The sequence below is a fragment of the Crocodylus siamensis genome, chromosome 14 (assembly GCF_052110815.1).
Source record: "Crocodylus siamensis isolate JL-2025a chromosome 14, ASM5211081v1, whole genome shotgun sequence".
Classification (NCBI taxonomy): Eukaryota; Metazoa; Chordata; order Crocodylia; family Crocodylidae; genus Crocodylus; species Crocodylus siamensis.
The window spans coordinates 6,081,662-6,097,890 of NC_143408.1; the positions used below are offsets into that span (position 1 = coordinate 6,081,662).

The following is a 16,229-nucleotide window of genomic DNA, read 5'->3' on the forward strand; positions in this document are numbered from 1 at the left end:
GAACTCACAGATGTCTCCAAAAGGGAGAACCGGGGTGGAAAAGGTGTGTAATGAGTCACCAGACAAATACATTTTGAGGACCCCCTGTTTGGGGTGCAGGGCAAGCTTCAGTGTCTGATGGAGAAGTCTGGGACAGGGACAGCAACGGGCCACCGAGCACACGACCTGAGCCCCACGTGAACATCCACCTGGGGCGAATGCGAGCTGAGGAATGCCACTCAGACCAGACGCTGCACCCAGGATGGTAGCTACTCCTTTATTATACATCATGCCGTTACTTTGCTCCTCCTTCTCAGAGTTAGTATTTTAAACACTTTTTATTATATATATTTATATAAAATGGTGAAAACAACCCCTGCACCACCCCCCCCAGCGAAAATATTGGGATGGAGCATTCCACCGGGAAGAAAGCTATTGATGCCCGCTTGCCAGCCAATCGGGAACTGCACAGTACTTGGGAGGCTGTGATTGGCTGGTGAACAGATAATACTGTAGAAGGTACATGAATAGATAAGGACTGGGGCAGGGGAGAAAGGGCCATTTGAGAGAAGAGGGTTACCCAGACAAGCCCTCTCAGCGTCCCTGGATCTTCCCTGCCAAGGGAACCGAACATGGGGCTGTGCTGAATTTTCCATCTTTATGATGCAAAAGGCCTGAAACTTAAAAAGAAAAATAAAAAAAATAAAACCCACTTGCTTTTTGCATTGGAAATCCAGGCCTGGCCCAGATCTGCTTGCCCTGGAAGACTTTGGATGGCAAGGGAACTGGCAGGTTGCTACATCACAGATACTAAGGAAGTGAACCCTGATGGAGGATGCCGTGGGGGAGCTGCAAGGTCACTCTTTTCTCAGGGCTGCTGGTGTCCTCTTGGGCAGAGCTGGAGGAGTGGATTGGGAGCTCTTTCAGCCTGGAAGGAAGTGGGGAGGCTGCTGATTTTTGAAAGGGGACTGACTGCGTAGGGGGTGAATTAAAGAGGCCAGCTGGGCAGTGGACAGGGCCCCAGCCTAGGGACTCGAATGCCAGCTGTGCTGCCAAGTGATCTTTTCAACAAGTCATTTGCCCTCCCCCTTCCAGCCTTTCTTCATCATCTATACTTAGACTGGGAGCATTCCTGTCTCCTACAACATACATGTACAGCACCCAGCACACTGGGGCCTGATCTTGGTCGGGCCTGCCAGGCGCCTCCGTAACAAAGATCACAGCAGCCGGGAAAAGTTTTGCAAAACCTGGAAACGAAATAAACCATGCCTGTAAACAATGCACAACCCCCATCCACCCCCCCAAGTTAATCTCATGTTGCTTCCTGGGTGCTGCTCAGGACTCAGCGGATCTCCAGTCATCCAGGAGATCTTCCAAGGAACCTCCTCCACCTCTCCCCTTTGCAGCAGCAATTCCTCTTCCACCATAAAGAAGCCTAAAGGCACGCGCGGTGCTGACTGTCCGGGGCAGGCTGGTAGCTGGATCCCTTGCCCCTCTCCTCCTTCCCATTTTCTCCATCGCTCCATTGATTTGTTCCCCACCCCCACCTCACCCAGGCCGGTTTCCCAGTGCGGCAGCAGGCACGCAGCGCGCTCAGCTTCCCAGTGGTGGACAGAGGTGCCCTTCGGTGCCGGAAGAGGGCAGGAGTGCAGAATGCTGATTCGCTGCCAGCGACTTGTTTTATCTCCTCCCCCTATGACATCACAAGCCGCCATGGGGTCCCCCGCCACGGTGGGCGGGGCTAACAGGGCTGATGGCCACCGGCTGGCACCCACGGGACCCATTTGCACTACTAAATAAATAACAATGTCTGTTTCAAGTAATGTCCTTGTTGCCGAGCTCTGCCCCGCTCCCCGCCGCCCACCATGGTGACCGGCTCTGCCATGGCCGCAGGGACTGCCCCGCTCCCCTCGTGCTTGGCGCTGGTGGTCTCCGGAGTGGCACGGGCATCAGCAGTGGTTTAACCCGCCGTCGGGGCTCTGGGGGGGTCATGCAGGAGGGGTCGGGGGTCGCCGGCTCCCACCAGGAGCGCGACCAGTGTTTGCTTTGAATCCTCTGGAGATTCCCAGGGGCGGAGGGGAACGGCCCGGCTCGGCTGCCCTTCAGCGTAGCTCTCGCCTTCCAGTTTTCCCACAGGGGCGGCCTCGCTCCGTTAATGCCCCTGGCACGTTTTACAGCACATCTGTCGGAAGTAGGGCCGGCTGCAGAACTTGAACTTCAGCACCAGGGGGCAGTAGGCCACCTTGTTCACGTCCTTGCACTCTGGACCAAAAGAGGGACAGGGATTAAATCTGCCCCCCGCATGGCAGCTGCCTCTACACCCGATGTAAAGAAGGGCTTCAAACTGACCCCTGGCCCCCCCAAGCTCGGGGAAAGTGTAGCTTCCCAATGCCCAGGCTGGCCAGGAGCAAAAGCAACGAGCGCCAGGCAAGTGATGAGCTGACCAAGGGAAGAGACTAGGCACCTTTTCCCAAATGTACCCAAGTGCTGGTGCTAGAGCTGTACTACAAAGTTTGCTACGCTGGCCAGGCATGTGGAAGAATGATGCCCCCCAGCTGAGGTAACAACGCCAGTACAAAGCCTAGGTGGGTCATTAGGGAAGGTGGCAGAACTACCCCACTGCCAGGCACGTGCCATATCCTCCCCAGGAGCCTTGCTGTCATGGCAGACTCCCCGGTGTAGACAAGCTGCGAGATCGGTATACTGATCCACTTCCCCGCAGGCAGGCGGCTGGTTCAGCACTGATTCAAGGCAGACGTCAGATCTTATGGTGCCCCGTGCCTCACCCCCTGCAGCATGGCTCCCCTGTACCAACCCACAGGAGCCCCGGGGGCAGATTTTTAACCTGCAGCAAAGCTAGCGAGGCGCAGGGTTTGGGGGTTCAGCCGCGGCTCCCGTGCTCCCATCGGCCGGTACCTTCGGGGTTGTCCGTAGGTCCCGATTCACACTTGGTCTCACACTGCTGCATGGCCGGCGGCTGCAGGGACTCCACGCAGTCGCTGGACGGTTGCCCTGTGTGGGCCAAGCACTGGACGGAGCGCCTCTGCTGGCCGAGGCCGCACTGCGTGGAGCACTGCAGGGACACGATCCAGAGCTGCAGCCGCCCTTCATGCCGTGTCAAACAGCATGCAGCAACAGGGACTTGGGCTGGTCATCCCCTGACCCCCTGATTTCCTCCCTCCTCCCCAGGCTGTAACCAGACCAAAGGATTTAAGTGCCCCTTGGTGACTTCCGAACGCCAGCTGGCCACAGGGATCTCACATGCAAGCAATTATCCCGCAGTCCAGCCTGATCTAACCCAAGGGAGCTCAGTGGGAATTATTCCATTGGCTCCAGTAAGTCCCTCCAGCCCTAAATCCTATACCGTGCCCAGGCTTCTTACAGCCCAGGATGTGCAAGGAGTCATTAGGGGCATGCACAGGGTGCTGGAGACAGCGACAGATGCCATGTGCCAACGTGCAGAGAGAGCCGGGCACTGTGGGACACCCCCGTCAGAGGTGCAGCAGGGCAGCTTGGCACCGGGGGCAGCAGCAGCTCCTGGGTGCTGGTGTCAGTGGTATACGGCCAGGTGACAGCAACAGTGGCTGTTATTTTTTCCCACCCACCCCAGCCCCTTTAGTTGGCACCTGGGGCTGCTGCTGCCTCGCTTTAGTTACAATACCGATCCCCACTGCAGGAAGCAAAGCCCCCAGCTCTGCATCCGGCTGCTCTACAGTCCTGGGCAGGTAGGCTACCCTGCTGCCCCTCCGTCCCACAGGCTACTTCGGCTGCAGACAGATGAGCGCAGGGTCTCAGTGGGTTACATGCAGGCCAGCTGGGGATCTGAGCCAGAACACCCCGAATACCCAGGAAGAACAGATGCCCAAGCCCAGTGTGACAACTGGCGTCCCTGACAGACTCCAGGCTCGATCACCCTCATGCCACCGTGGGCTAGAGTCCATGCCTGGTCCCTCCACCCCGCTAACCAGTCATGACACTAGCTAGTGCAGCCCTTCTCCCTCACCCCACCAGCCCGGGCAGTGCAAAGCCCAGCTTCTCCCAGCATCTGTGACACGGCAGAGCTGCTTGGCCAACTTCGGCGCTAAGGCTAAAAAAGTATGTGACTGCAAAGGGATTTGGGGGTTCTGGAGCATGGGTTAGGAACTTCTGGGCCCCCCAAATAGTAAGTGGCAGTAGGTCATTCAGTACCTCTCCCCATTCGCCAGTCACCCAGCGCGGGGGCGGGCAGCGCCGGAGGTTGCACCTCATGCTGGTAGGGGGCTTGGAGCTCTCGGGGCACTGCGAGGTCGGCAGGGTCGAGCTGTGGTCACCACTTTTGCAAAGCACGATGCGGTGGCGGAAACCCGGCCCGCAGCTCGGGGTGCACTGCAAAGAGAGACGTGGCGCAGTCAGGGAGCACCGCGGCCTGGACACTGGAGCTGGGCGAGAGCCACAGCGGGCTCTTTGCCACCCTCGCAGGCTGTTGCAAGGGGTGGGTCAAGCCTCGTGAGTATTTCATTAAATGTAATGGGTGGGATGAGGAGCTGACGTACTTCTGAGTCATTCTGCTGCCTTGTCCAGCTGACTGCCGCTCCTCAGAAAATACTGCATCCCCTTTCCTATGCCTTTTCCATCCGTCCTTAGTGCCCTGACCTCTGGTCTCTCCAACAACCGCTGAGGGCCAGCTAAACCCAAGAACTCATCTTAACACGTCATTTGGTTCTTCTCCAAGCTAAGTAATCCCCGTTGGGCCAGTCTCTCCTTCACCACAAGGTGCCTCCAGGCAGGTGTGAGGCCCCCTGATCTAGTGATTAAGTTGGAGGATGGCGGGGGGAGCAATGGCACATCTATTTCCCCTTCTGCCACGGAGTCCATTGGATGACTAAGGAGTCATTTCTTCTCTCTCTAGCTTTGTGTGCCCCGCTCTGAGCGGGACCTTGCTAACGTGCTTGGAGCTGTATGGCGTGGGGGCACCTTCAGCTGTCGTGTAAATGCTCTTATTCTCGGCAGTGGAGGATCTGGATCTGGTCCAGGCATAGTCAGGCAGCTGCAGCATCTTTCTAGTCTTGCACAGTGCCCTCTCCCAAAGAACTGCACCCCGAATGGAGCCTGCCTGGACTGGGCACCCATTTGCCCGAGCTGCTCAAGGGATACCTCAAGAGCCTTGACTGTTCGCTTCGTGTGCCAGCTACTCGGCCAGCAGGCTCTCATCCTTTGCAATCACCTCTGCACTGGGGCTGAGAGCACCAAACTCTCTTGTGCACACAACAGACTAGGGGCCACACATGGCCCCGTGGAGCTCCCTCGGCAATCACAGGCACATTGCTGACTGTAGCTAATGAAACCTCGGCTTATCCTTATGTCAGAGCAGAGGATCGAATGCAGCTCTGCTGTCCTGGCAGGGCAGACACCAGGGAGGTCCCTCTGAGCGAGTCCCAATACACCCCCATCTACTCTGTCCCCTGGGTCCATGAAGGGCTGCTCCCAGCATCGCCTCTCCAGGATGCGATGGCACCCGCTCCAGTAGCTCTGGATAGTCTTTACCTGCCTCAGTGAATGGCACCTCTGCCAACTGAATGCCAACTACCATCTCCGTGTGCTGGAGCAGGGGCCCTTACCTCTGACCAGTCCAGAGCAACCCATTCTGGGGGACACGTTTGATTGTTGCAGGGCTCAAGCATCTTGGGCCGTGGCTGGGCGCAGGAGGCATCATCCAGCGTCTTCTCCTCGGTGGTGGAGATCTTGCGCTTGCAGTTGACGCTGCGTGTGCGGACGCCCTCATTGCAGCTCCGGCTGCATTCGGACCAGTTCCCGATCGCCCAGCTGGGGAAAGAGGCAAATGCCAGCGGTTAGGAGTGAGGCTGCATGCTGGGCACCTGCGATGGAGGCAGAGAGCACCTTTGGAGCCCTTGTCCCCATACATTACCGGGCCCTGTCCCCTGCGGAGGGTGTTTCAGACTGGAGTCGCCCCCATCGAGTCATTATTACTTACTGAATTTGCTCTTTTCAGCTTCACTCAGTGGGGTCCCACGCTTGCCTGAGTGCTGCTGATAGCGAGAGAATCATCCCCCCCACGCTGCCTTTACCACTTGCACTGTGTTTGCTCCTGACACAATTACTGGCTCCTTCTTTCATCTACTTGCAGTTGAATTCCATCTCCGACTGATGTGCCAAATGGAGAGCAGCTACGTTGTTAGGAGCTCAGTCCCTTGCCAAGATTCCCCGAGTATGAGGCACGACTGCACAAGCTATTTCCCCTCCCAACTCCCTGTTGAACATGGAGGGGTTGGGTCTGCTTCACTAAGCGTGCAAGACCAAGGATTCCCCAAAGAGAGACTGCGTCTCCTTCCTGGGGTTCACTTGCACCTTTACATGTGATTGCAATAGATGCCTACGTGCCCAATGGTTCCCATCACTCAAATACCCTCAACTCCAGCATTTGCCATGGGGAAGGGAAGCTCTGCACTCGCTGCCTGCAGATTCGGCCCGAGCTCATCGGGGGGTGGCCGGCGGCTCAGTCTTCCTCTCCTTGTTTATCTCCCAAACCTGCTTCTTAGCCATATCAGAGTCTGGCTCTGACCTGAATAAGCCAACTATTTTGCTCAATGCTTGAAAGGAGAGTCCCCAGGCAACTTAATTCAACTCATGATATTATCGGTGCTTGCTGGAAGCTATTTATGGTGGAGGACTACCTACGGGCCTGTGATATTTAAGAGTTTCTTTTGGTGCACAATCCCGCGGGGCTCTCTCCTCAGCTTTCCCCAATGCCCTTCTTACATCACACGGGTTAGGCCATTAAGATTCATGGGCTATTGCAACGCTTCATAGTTTCTAGGGTCGGAAGGGACCTGAACAGATCGTCAAGTCCGACCCCCTGCCCTGGGCAGGAACGAGTGCTGGGATCATAATACCCCAGCCAGATATCATAATACCCCAGCCAGCTATCTCTCCAACCTCCTCTTGAAGACCCCCAAGGTAGGGTGTTTAGCCAATTAGTAAGCCTCCCTACTCTGCCATCACAGAAAAAAGCCCCCAGCTCCTGCAGCATGATGCTGCCTGCCTTTATCCTAAGTGGGATTTCGATTGATTCACTTGCTCCCTGGCTTTTAGCGACTACAGGTTTTCCCAGTGCGATTCCCAGGCATCTCCACCCTTGCGCTGCCACATCTCCTTCTCTGGCGTATGCACGGGCACTCTAACTCCACTGGGTTTGCAACATTTTTATTAGCAGTTAGGTATGAGGTCCTGGCTGGTTTGATAGCCAGATTGTCTCTGTGTGGGCTCCTGTGAACTCCCGAGCCTCAATCTGAGCGCTGCTTATACGTGTTCACAGCCAACCACTTTCCTGAGCTTGCTTCTGGGCTGCTTTCAATTCTTTCCCCAAGAGCACGCTTCTTGCTCTCAAGTCCTCTTCTGCAGTCCCTACAATGCCGAGGATTCAGCTCTTCTTCCTACACCTCATGTGCCTCAGTTCACCTGGGATACCAGGAACGAGTATCCAGACATCAGAGATGCAACCGGTGGCTCCCGTTCCTCTGCCAAGCTCTGGTCGAGTCCAAAAGCAAGCTGCACTCGGCACCGTGCACTTCAACAGCCTCCACCTCGCAGCACAAGCTTCTGGAAGAAGTGGCCAAATGTGCTTCCAGCAGGGTTAAGACGAGGGCACACGGTCTCATATTGGCTCTGCCGGGACCTGTCGAAAGCCGTTTCCCTTTTTTACGCAAAGCTTTTAGACAAGACTGTTACCTCCTCTGTCTCAACCCAGCCAAAAGCACGCTTGTGGTTGCTGTTGGCTAACTGAATTCTCACACAGGATGTTTGCAGCTCACACCTTCTCTATGGGCCTACGCTAGCATTGCACATTACTTCTGCATAGCTACTCTGTTCTCATCTCCCTAAGCCAGACCGCGGCTCCCAAGCCGCAAGCAGCAAATCAACTTATTACCCCAAGCTCTTCGCAGAAGATGTTGTCAAAGACGGCATTCGGGGTTTGCACGATGCAATGTGTGAGCTCGACTGAAGTTAGTAACACTCGGCCGCTTGTTGGCAGGCATTCAGGGGCTGTAGTTTTGACTTGTGAACTGAAGGTTGTTTCCTCCGGTTCGCCTAGGCGTGTGTGCACTGTCACGGTTCTTTGGTGAACACTGATGACACACACGGCTCCCGAGTCAGTCGGGACCGAGTGCTATAGGGCAAAGCTATCGACGTAATAATTTATCCGCTGGCTTTCTATTCCCACTGCTTCTGCTGCTAGATCTTGCCTGGCTCCATTTTACTCTCACGTCAAGTTGATGCTGTTTTACTAATGCTAACAATTATTTTAGCCCCCTTTTTCCAGGGAACCCAACTGTGCTATACATATATTAAAATTTCTTTACAGTGAGGGTTGCCAAAATCTGGACTGGGCTTCCAAGGGAGGTGGTGCTTTCCCCTACCTTGGAGGTCTTTAAGAGGAGACTAGACAAGCACCTGGCTAGACAAGCATCTGACCCCAGCGCTCTTTCCTGCCCAGGGCAGGAGGTCGGACTCGATGACCTACAGAGGTCCCTTCCGACCCTAAAAATCCATGAAATCTATATTAGTGCATTGCTGGGTATTATGGCACAGAGCATCTGTGAGTCACCCAGCCCGTGCATAATTGCCGATAGTGTCCTCAGTGGCACGTGCTGTTCCTATAGCCCACCACTGAACGTAGTCAGCGGGCAGTCATCGACAATATGTGACAGGGGGTGTGTTTTGCCGTAGCTGCAGTCTGGGTTGTCACGAAGACCCCAAGGGGGAATAAGTCTTTGATCCAGCCTGGCTGTCCATCTAAGACCCCCATCAGCCATCCCACCAGCCCCATCACCCCACGCTCCGCCAGCAGAGACGACCTGTCGCACAGAGGCCGTTGTACTCACGCCGGTGGACATGGCTCAGTGTTGCACGGCCTCTGCCTCTCAGGTAGTTTGGCTTCAGGGTTACAGAAATGGTTGAAGACTGTCGAGCTGTCGGACAGTTTTCTGCATACGATGGACTGGGCCTGACTGCCTGCCAAAGAGATGAGAAATGGTAGAAAGAGTGACGTAGCCTGAATGCGAGTGCAGGTTGCTGAACTGCTCGACATGCCCCTCCAGTCAGTCTGCAGGTACAGTACACCGCCGCTCGCTTCCTCCTGGGTCTACATCATAGAGCTACTTAGGGTCATACCTACATTTCTATTTCCAGCCAAGCCCTTCCTTCTCTCAAAAATCTACCCAATCAGCCAGATTGCACTGGGACTTGATAGGCCAGCTCAGGCCACAAGTAAGCGTTTTTACAGCAAACCTGAGGCTATTTGGTTAAGCGATACCTGCGATAACAGCTTCCTGCAACAAAGCTACTCTCAGCTGGTTTGACCAGTTTTTGAGCAAAATTACGGAGGGGAAAGCAGTGGGAAGAAACGCCGTGAACATTGTTTTCCTTCACTCCCCTTGCTGAGGCCTAGCACACAGGCCAGGAAGGAGGTCCCTAACTTCAAATATGAAACATTATTAGACCTTGTGTTTGAAACTGCCTCTCCCTTCTTCTCAACATTTGCTCAGTCACTTGCAGCCACGTTCTCCAGAGACACCAGACACATCATATAAACCACTGCTTCAATTCCCACAGGAACTAGTCCAAGGGATTCTGGGAAGCATCTGAGGTGCATCAGTTCACAGATGTGTAGATCTGAAGACCAGACGGGACCATTATGATCATCTAAGTCTGACCTGCATAACACAAGCCACCGAATTTCAAGTGGATTAGGTCAACATGTCAACACAGTTCCCTTTACCAGCTACTCTTGTTGCCTAGCTAAAGAATGAAACTCAGCTGGTTTGACCGGACACGTGGCCCACAAAACCATGTTGACTGACACCGAGTTGCAAGTGCCTGAGTGTGAGGTCATTGTATGAAAATGCTTGACTAAAAAGGCTGCCAAACCAAATCCCGCCGTGGGCTGTCTTGCGTGGCCAAGGCCTGGCGCTCGGGAGTCACAGGGGGTTGCAGATACATACGCCTCTCCCCTGCTGAAGCACAGTCAAACCTCTCACCCCCTGCGCATACAGCTGAGCATTTGGTCCATGGGGTGTAGTGCCAAGAGTACTGGTTTAAGGTGTCCCGGGTGATGGGTGCATTGAACTTGTACCGAATCCCTGGCTGCTCTGTCCGTACGAGAACCTGTGGAAAGAGGTGTTGTCAGTGCATCGGTGCCAACGCGCTCTCAGAGCTGGGCGTGAACGCAGGTGTGTGCGGCGGGGTCCTCGCCTGCCCCTCCTCTAGCTCTGCAGCTATTTTTGACTTGATATCTATTAAGCCTCGGGTCGGCGCAGCAGGGTAGCAGGAGAGGCGTGAAGCCAGAGTAGCGGGTTGAGAAGCGATCGGGAGGGGACAGGAGCCCGTGCAGCTACAGCCGAGGCTGGGCCTTCTGCGTCTAGGAGTGCCCCCATACAGGGGAAGGCAAAGCTGAGAGTTTGGCCTTATAACAAGGGAACAGGGAGTGTGTTGCAGACTGGCCGGCACTATGTCTGGGGCAAGTGTGGGGGGAGAGGAAAACTGGAAGTGACTGTTCAGTCAAGACTAAGCCTGGTGGGAATGTGGGGAAGCAAAGCTATACTACCATGACAATGAGAGTGGCATTGGTAGGTCCTAAGGCCTCCAGCGATTCGGGTTCATCCTGAGATCTCCTGTAGTGGAACGTCGTCCCAGCTATGTCAAAGCGCCTCGGTGGGTCGATGGAGAGCTTGCCATTGATGTAGTACTCGCCGTTCTCCCCTTTCAGTGCTGGAAGGACAAGGAGGGGAAAGAGTGTTGAGCGTGGAGGCCGTTTTCTCCGGGAGCTGCCCCCGCGCAACGGGCGTCCTTGCTGAGAGGCCACGGGCTCTCTCTGAGCAGCCCCGGGGGAACACAGCTTCGACGGCACGTCTAGTACTCGCACCGCGGTAGTATCGAGCTGCTCTGACTGCGTTCACCGCTCACTGCGTGACGCAGTGTTTAGCCACGACACCGTGCTCTTCATCCTTAGGACTCAGCATTGTTACAAAGGAGGAGAAATCTGTTATCCCCGTCTTTGCAGGAAAGAAACTGAGCTGTAGAGAACTCGCGACTTGCTCAAGGCCACGTCTGAAGGCAGTGACCGAGATGGGTTTGACCACTGATCTTGTCACTCATAGATTCAGAGATGTTTGGGGCGGAAGGGGCCTCAGTAGATCGTCAAGTCCGACCCCCTATGTCCTGGGCAGGAAAGGGTGCTGGGGTTAGATGTGCATGTCCAACCTCTTCTTGAAGACCTCCAAGGTAGGGGAGAGCACCACCTCCCTTGGAAGCCCGTGCCCGATTCAACTCCCAGGCTCGCAAACTTGCCACTGGGCCACTCATACTGCCGAGGTCCAGGACCTGCTGGCCAATTCTGGGGAGATGACTATGTTGGGATAGCACATAGGAAGGCACTTGGCAAAGGTCTTCTCAAATCCTGGTAGCAGAACGAACTGTGGCCACAAAGCCCTGCACAGAGACAACACGGGGCTTCAGCTCATATCAGATCTGAAGTCTATGATGCTGGAAACACAGGCCTCTACAGTCTACAGCTTGGGCTGAAGAAGGACCTCAATAGCTGGGAGTGTGCAGCCAGCTGCTGTTGCTGATGGCAGTCGCTAGAGGGGACCTACTCTCCCTGTCTCCCTCTCCTGTATACACACACACCATTGCACCTAGGTCCTTCATTACTACCTGCCTGCTGCTGTTGTCAACACTTTGAACGTGTCCTTCTCTGCAGCACTCGGGCAGGGAGGATGTTCTTGTGGTTGTGAGAAGGATGGGGAAGACTTTCTTCCCTTGAGACTGGCCATGGCACAGAGTGGTATGTGCTGGACAATGCAAGGGACCCCAGTGCTAGCACCGGGCATGGGGCACACCTTACCTTTCACAATGAACAGTGGAGGGAATGCGGGGGGGGGGATGCAATCCCAGCCCGCCCCATAGCTGGCATCGGCCCAGGTGAACAAGTTAATTCCCGATGAACAAGGAAGGCTAAGGGAGCATCGCAGCAGGCTCCGGTAGGTGACACTGCCCCTTGGGAGCCAGCCTGCCTTGCACGGCAGCCTGTGGGCTGCGTTCGTGAATGCAGGTCTCCCAGGACAGCTGCAAGGAAAGAGGGAGCTCCCTTCCCGCTGTGACCTCAGGGCCGGCTCCGGTGTCGGCGTCGGCGTCGGCGTCGCTTCCCTGGGAGCGCTGCAGGTGAGCTGCTGGGCGAGGTGTGGAAAGCCGCGCTCCCCCCCTGCCCCCTGCAGTTGTCGCTGATTAATTGCAAAGCCCTTTGGAAAAACAAGATGCTCGAGTCTGGCTGGAAAATTGAGGCCAAGGAAAACGGGAGGCAGCCTATTTTTAAACCCCAGCCTGACATGTTGGCTTAGAGGGAGGTGCCGAGGGGGGCGTGGGGCTTGCTTAGGGTTACCGCGGTGGTTGCTGAGCAGTACGTGCAGGGCAGAGCCGCAGTGGGGACGGGCTGTCCACACCGCACACGAATACATCCCGGTCCTGCCTCAGCTGTCAGCAAGCGGCAGGCCTTTTCAGCGGGTGCCGTCCCCTGCAAAGGGGGACCTGCTCCACCCAGTGCACCAGGCCGCCTAGTGTAAAGAATAGTTTACCCTCCCCGACCCCTCCAGGCCAAACACCCCACTGGGGAGAGAGCTGCCATGCTGGCCACAGAGAGGGAGGGGTACGGGCATGGAAACGACTTCTGATTTGGATTTCCCTGATGGCGCAGTGTGAGCCTCCCAGCTTTACACCCCGGATTCCCAAGCCTGCTGCTTTCTCACCTAGGTAGTTGATGGAAAGGTTCAGCTCCCGGATATCAATGTGCACCGAGCCCTTGGGAATCCAGATGACCTCCTCATAACCTGGAAGACACCCCAGTGCCCCGGGTCAGCGGGGAGACCTTGCCCTGCTGGGATCAGGCTGCGGAGGAAAGCCTGAGGTGGTGGAGCAGGGATCTGTGGGTGCCACCGCAGCTGCGAGGTGCCCAACTCTACCGGTGGGAAGCCAAGTGCTGGCAGACCCTGTGTGAGCAAGTGGGGCTCAATCGAGGATCTCAGCAGAGCCCAGAGGTGTGCTTGAACCCTACTTGAGGATGTACCTCTGGAGCATTTGCCTTTCCAGGTGGCTTTGGCAGAAGTATGACCCCCGGCAAGCACAGCGAGCCCTTTACCTCCCGCCAAGCTAAGGACCAAGCCAGTAGATTCTCCCAGGATAAAACCAGCAGATATAAAGGAAACGCAAGGTTGCCTCCCTGGCTGCTCCTTACCTCCTTCAGGCAGGGACTGGTTGAAAATGCCTTCGATGGTCTCACAGGTACTCCCGTCGCCACCGCACACGCGGCACTTGTCCTCCTTCAAGTCAGAGCCCAGTATGCGGTCACAGCCCACGTGCTAGAAGGAAAGAGCAGCAGGCATTAGGTACTCATTCCCCCGTGGGACAGACCTCCAGACTGGGTCCCAGGAGAGGTCCCAGGTGTCTTGGGAAACGAATGACGGTGTAGGTCTCTCAGGGAGCCCAATCTGCCTTGATTTTATTCCTCCTTCTCATCTACATCTCACGCCAGCGGGGGGTTGTTCAGCATGGCCTTCCTTCTGCCACCCGTAGGACACAGCTAAGGGGCAATAGGAGAAAAGGGGCAAGAGATGGAAGCAGTGCAGGGACCAAGGTTGAAAGCCACTCAACCCAGAACGAACAGGCCTTGGGCAAACTGCTGGCGGGATGTGACAGTGGATTCCCTTATCCCAACCCGGCAACACGGCTTGAGGCAATGGTTTCATGGTTGCCCACTTGTCCCCTGGCTGCGGGGAAGGCCCTCCGCAGCACGCTGAGCTGGGGGAAGCAGCCCCAGGCTGGCAGGCGGACCCCCGGGGCCCGCTGTAGCTGCTCCAACCCCGCTCAGTGTGCTGCGGTCCCAGGTGCGTGTTCAAATAGCGATAAATTCCAGAGTTTATTGCTTCACATGAATGGCACATGTAGACGTGCCCACTGTTAAGTAAGTGCTACTGCCTGTGTAGGGTGGGGCATGGAGGTGCAGCTGGGTGAAGCGAGTTGCTTCACACCTGTCTAGGGCAGAGCTGGGCTTAGAGCCCAGAAGACATGCTAGAGTCCAGCCTGTGCCCGCAGGTAGGATGGTTGTTCAGCAGGGAGGCTGGTTCCTGCCCATTAAGTCCCTGGGGGTGTCGGCACAGAGAAGGAGCCCCACTTTAACTGCTGGAGCGTGGGTTCTCATCTGATGTAGCCTATGTCCAATGCACGCACTGAAGTGGAGCACCAGGCACGGCAGAAATGCAAGTCATAGGTGTCAGCTGCCATCCCGGAGCCCCAGAGCCTCCAGCCCGTAGGGGTGGCAAGGATCATGCCCGTCAAGCTGCTGGCAGGTTTGTACTCGGGTGGCTGACCCAAGCCGACGCCTCTGCCTCCCCGTCTCCACTGCTATTTGTCCCTGAGCTGGCTGGATTTGAACTGGTGTGGGCGTCTGTGCTACAACCGTGCCTTCATTTTGCTGTACACACATATCTACAGAAAGAGGCAGATTTCAGAGGCACAGGCAGGGAGACAAGCAAAGGCAGAGGGGCCTGCTGCTGGGGGAAGTTCCCAGCTCCTGCAGCTCTTCTCCTTCAGAAAGAAGCATTTATAGACCTCCAGATACCATTTCAAAGTACCCAGAGGAAGGAAGGTTCAAGAGGCTGATCATTAACCCAGCCGAGGACCTCACTTTGCCCTTGGAGAACAGAACAAAGAGCAACGCCTGTTCCAGGGCCTGGAGCAACACAAGAAACAAAGAAATGTCTGTGTTTTTGCTCCACAGGGCATGTCCCACAGGTAAGCCAGGTGCTTTGGGCAGTGACAGGAAAGCCAGGACCCCAGGAAAAGAAACTCTTGGCTTTCGTCTCCATCAGCTGCTGATGGCAAAATATAAGATCAAGCAACAGAAGAGCCCTTCTTTCCCCCACCTTTAATGTGTCTATCCCTCTCCCTCCCTCCTTCTGTCCACCGAGCAGGCACCCTGCACCTGTCTCCGTCTGTGCCCCTCTGGTTCAGGAAGGTGTCGAGTAGCTGCCACAAGGAGGAGAATCCAGAGGTGCCACTGGGCACTCGAGTGCTGCGGGTGGCAGTCACACATGGGCCAGCATCACTGCTACACCGGCAGTAGTGCAGCTGCTGCCCCTTTTGCACCCGCTCCACACCCGCTTTGTTGCACTACTGGTTGAATCATGTCAATGACCAATGTCGGTAGCATATTTGGTGTGAGGGCTTCCAGAGAAGCAGCGAGGTAGGAGAGAGCGTGCTAAGAAAGCCAGGGCAGCCAAGGAACGAAGGAGCAGAAGGAGAAAGGAGGCAGGGTGTCCCAAATACAGGACTGTGGTCACCCTCCTTGAGCTGCGGGGATGGGAGGGCTGTGTGGATCCAGCCTTGAAGCAGCCTTTGGCAGCCTCAAGCCCCACTGACATCACTGCTGAACGTCAGCCCCCACTGCATATGTCTAGGGTTCATGGAGGCCACTGCTGTATTTTCCACGGACAGCACTGGGATGTGGAGACTCCAGGAGGAAAGCACCTTCCAGGGATCCCCAACCCGCCCTTGGTCCTTCTCCAGCAACCAGAAAGTACCTTGCACTCCCCATTGACGCAGATGTCATTGGAGTCCTGCCGGCAGGGGGTCCCATCCACCACAGCCGCAGCCCTCTCCGTGTAGAAATTGAAGCCCTCGGCCAAGCAGTTGAGGGAACAGGCTTTCACACCCCCTAGAAGAGAAGAGGAAGACCATTCAAATCACTCTAGACCCAAGGGGCTGGCTCCACAAACACAAAGGCTAAGGGCAGAAGTTACACACAAGTCATCAGAAACTGGTTTAAACCTGTAAGAGAACAGAAGATCAGTGCACATAAACCAGTTTCAGGAAGGCTGAAACTAGTTGAAGATAAACCTGGCTGAATGTCAGATCAGACCCAGCGGATTTGGGTCAAAGCGGCAGATGAAACTTCTGTCCCAGAGCACAGAGGGCAGAAAGGATCACAAGTTCATCACTGGGGAGCTGCCACCTTCACCCCTGTCTCCCCTCCTGTTATCCTAGTCCGTGCATGACCAAGCTAGGCTCAGGCGTCTAAGAGCTGAAGCTGACCCACTGCTAGGATTAGGCCAGTAAAAAGGCCTGGATGGGAAGGAGAAGTCCTGGTTCAAGACTCAGTCCCTCACTTTGGGAACATTACAGAGGTCCTATCTGCAGTTGCTAGC

At 55.7% G+C, this 16,229-nt stretch overlaps 1 protein-coding gene across 3 annotated transcripts in view; it reads right to left on the bottom strand.

Annotated features, from left to right (window-relative positions):
• Positions 1 to 237: 237 nt before the first annotated feature.
• ADAMTS10 (ADAM metallopeptidase with thrombospondin type 1 motif 10) overlaps positions 238 to 16,229 on the bottom strand; it is an 87,051-nt gene continuing 71,059 nt past the window's right edge. For all 3 annotated transcript variants that reach the window (XM_090027542.1, XM_090027540.1, XM_090027541.1), the window contains 10 exons: positions 15,606 to 15,739; positions 13,262 to 13,385; positions 12,777 to 12,857; positions 10,580 to 10,743; positions 10,014 to 10,140; positions 8,859 to 8,988; positions 5,577 to 5,781; positions 4,168 to 4,344; positions 2,896 to 3,052; positions 238 to 2,241 (listed from right to left, as the gene is read on the bottom strand). In XM_090027542.1, the coding sequence (XP_089883668.1) occupies positions 2,132 to 2,241; positions 2,896 to 3,052; positions 4,168 to 4,344; positions 5,577 to 5,781; positions 8,859 to 8,988; positions 10,014 to 10,140; positions 10,580 to 10,743; positions 12,777 to 12,857; positions 13,262 to 13,385; positions 15,606 to 15,739 (1,409 nt within the window). In that variant the 3' untranslated portion in view covers positions 238 to 2,131. The remainder of the gene's footprint in view (positions 2,242 to 2,895; positions 3,053 to 4,167; positions 4,345 to 5,576; positions 5,782 to 8,858; positions 8,989 to 10,013; positions 10,141 to 10,579; positions 10,744 to 12,776; positions 12,858 to 13,261; positions 13,386 to 15,605; positions 15,740 to 16,229) is intronic.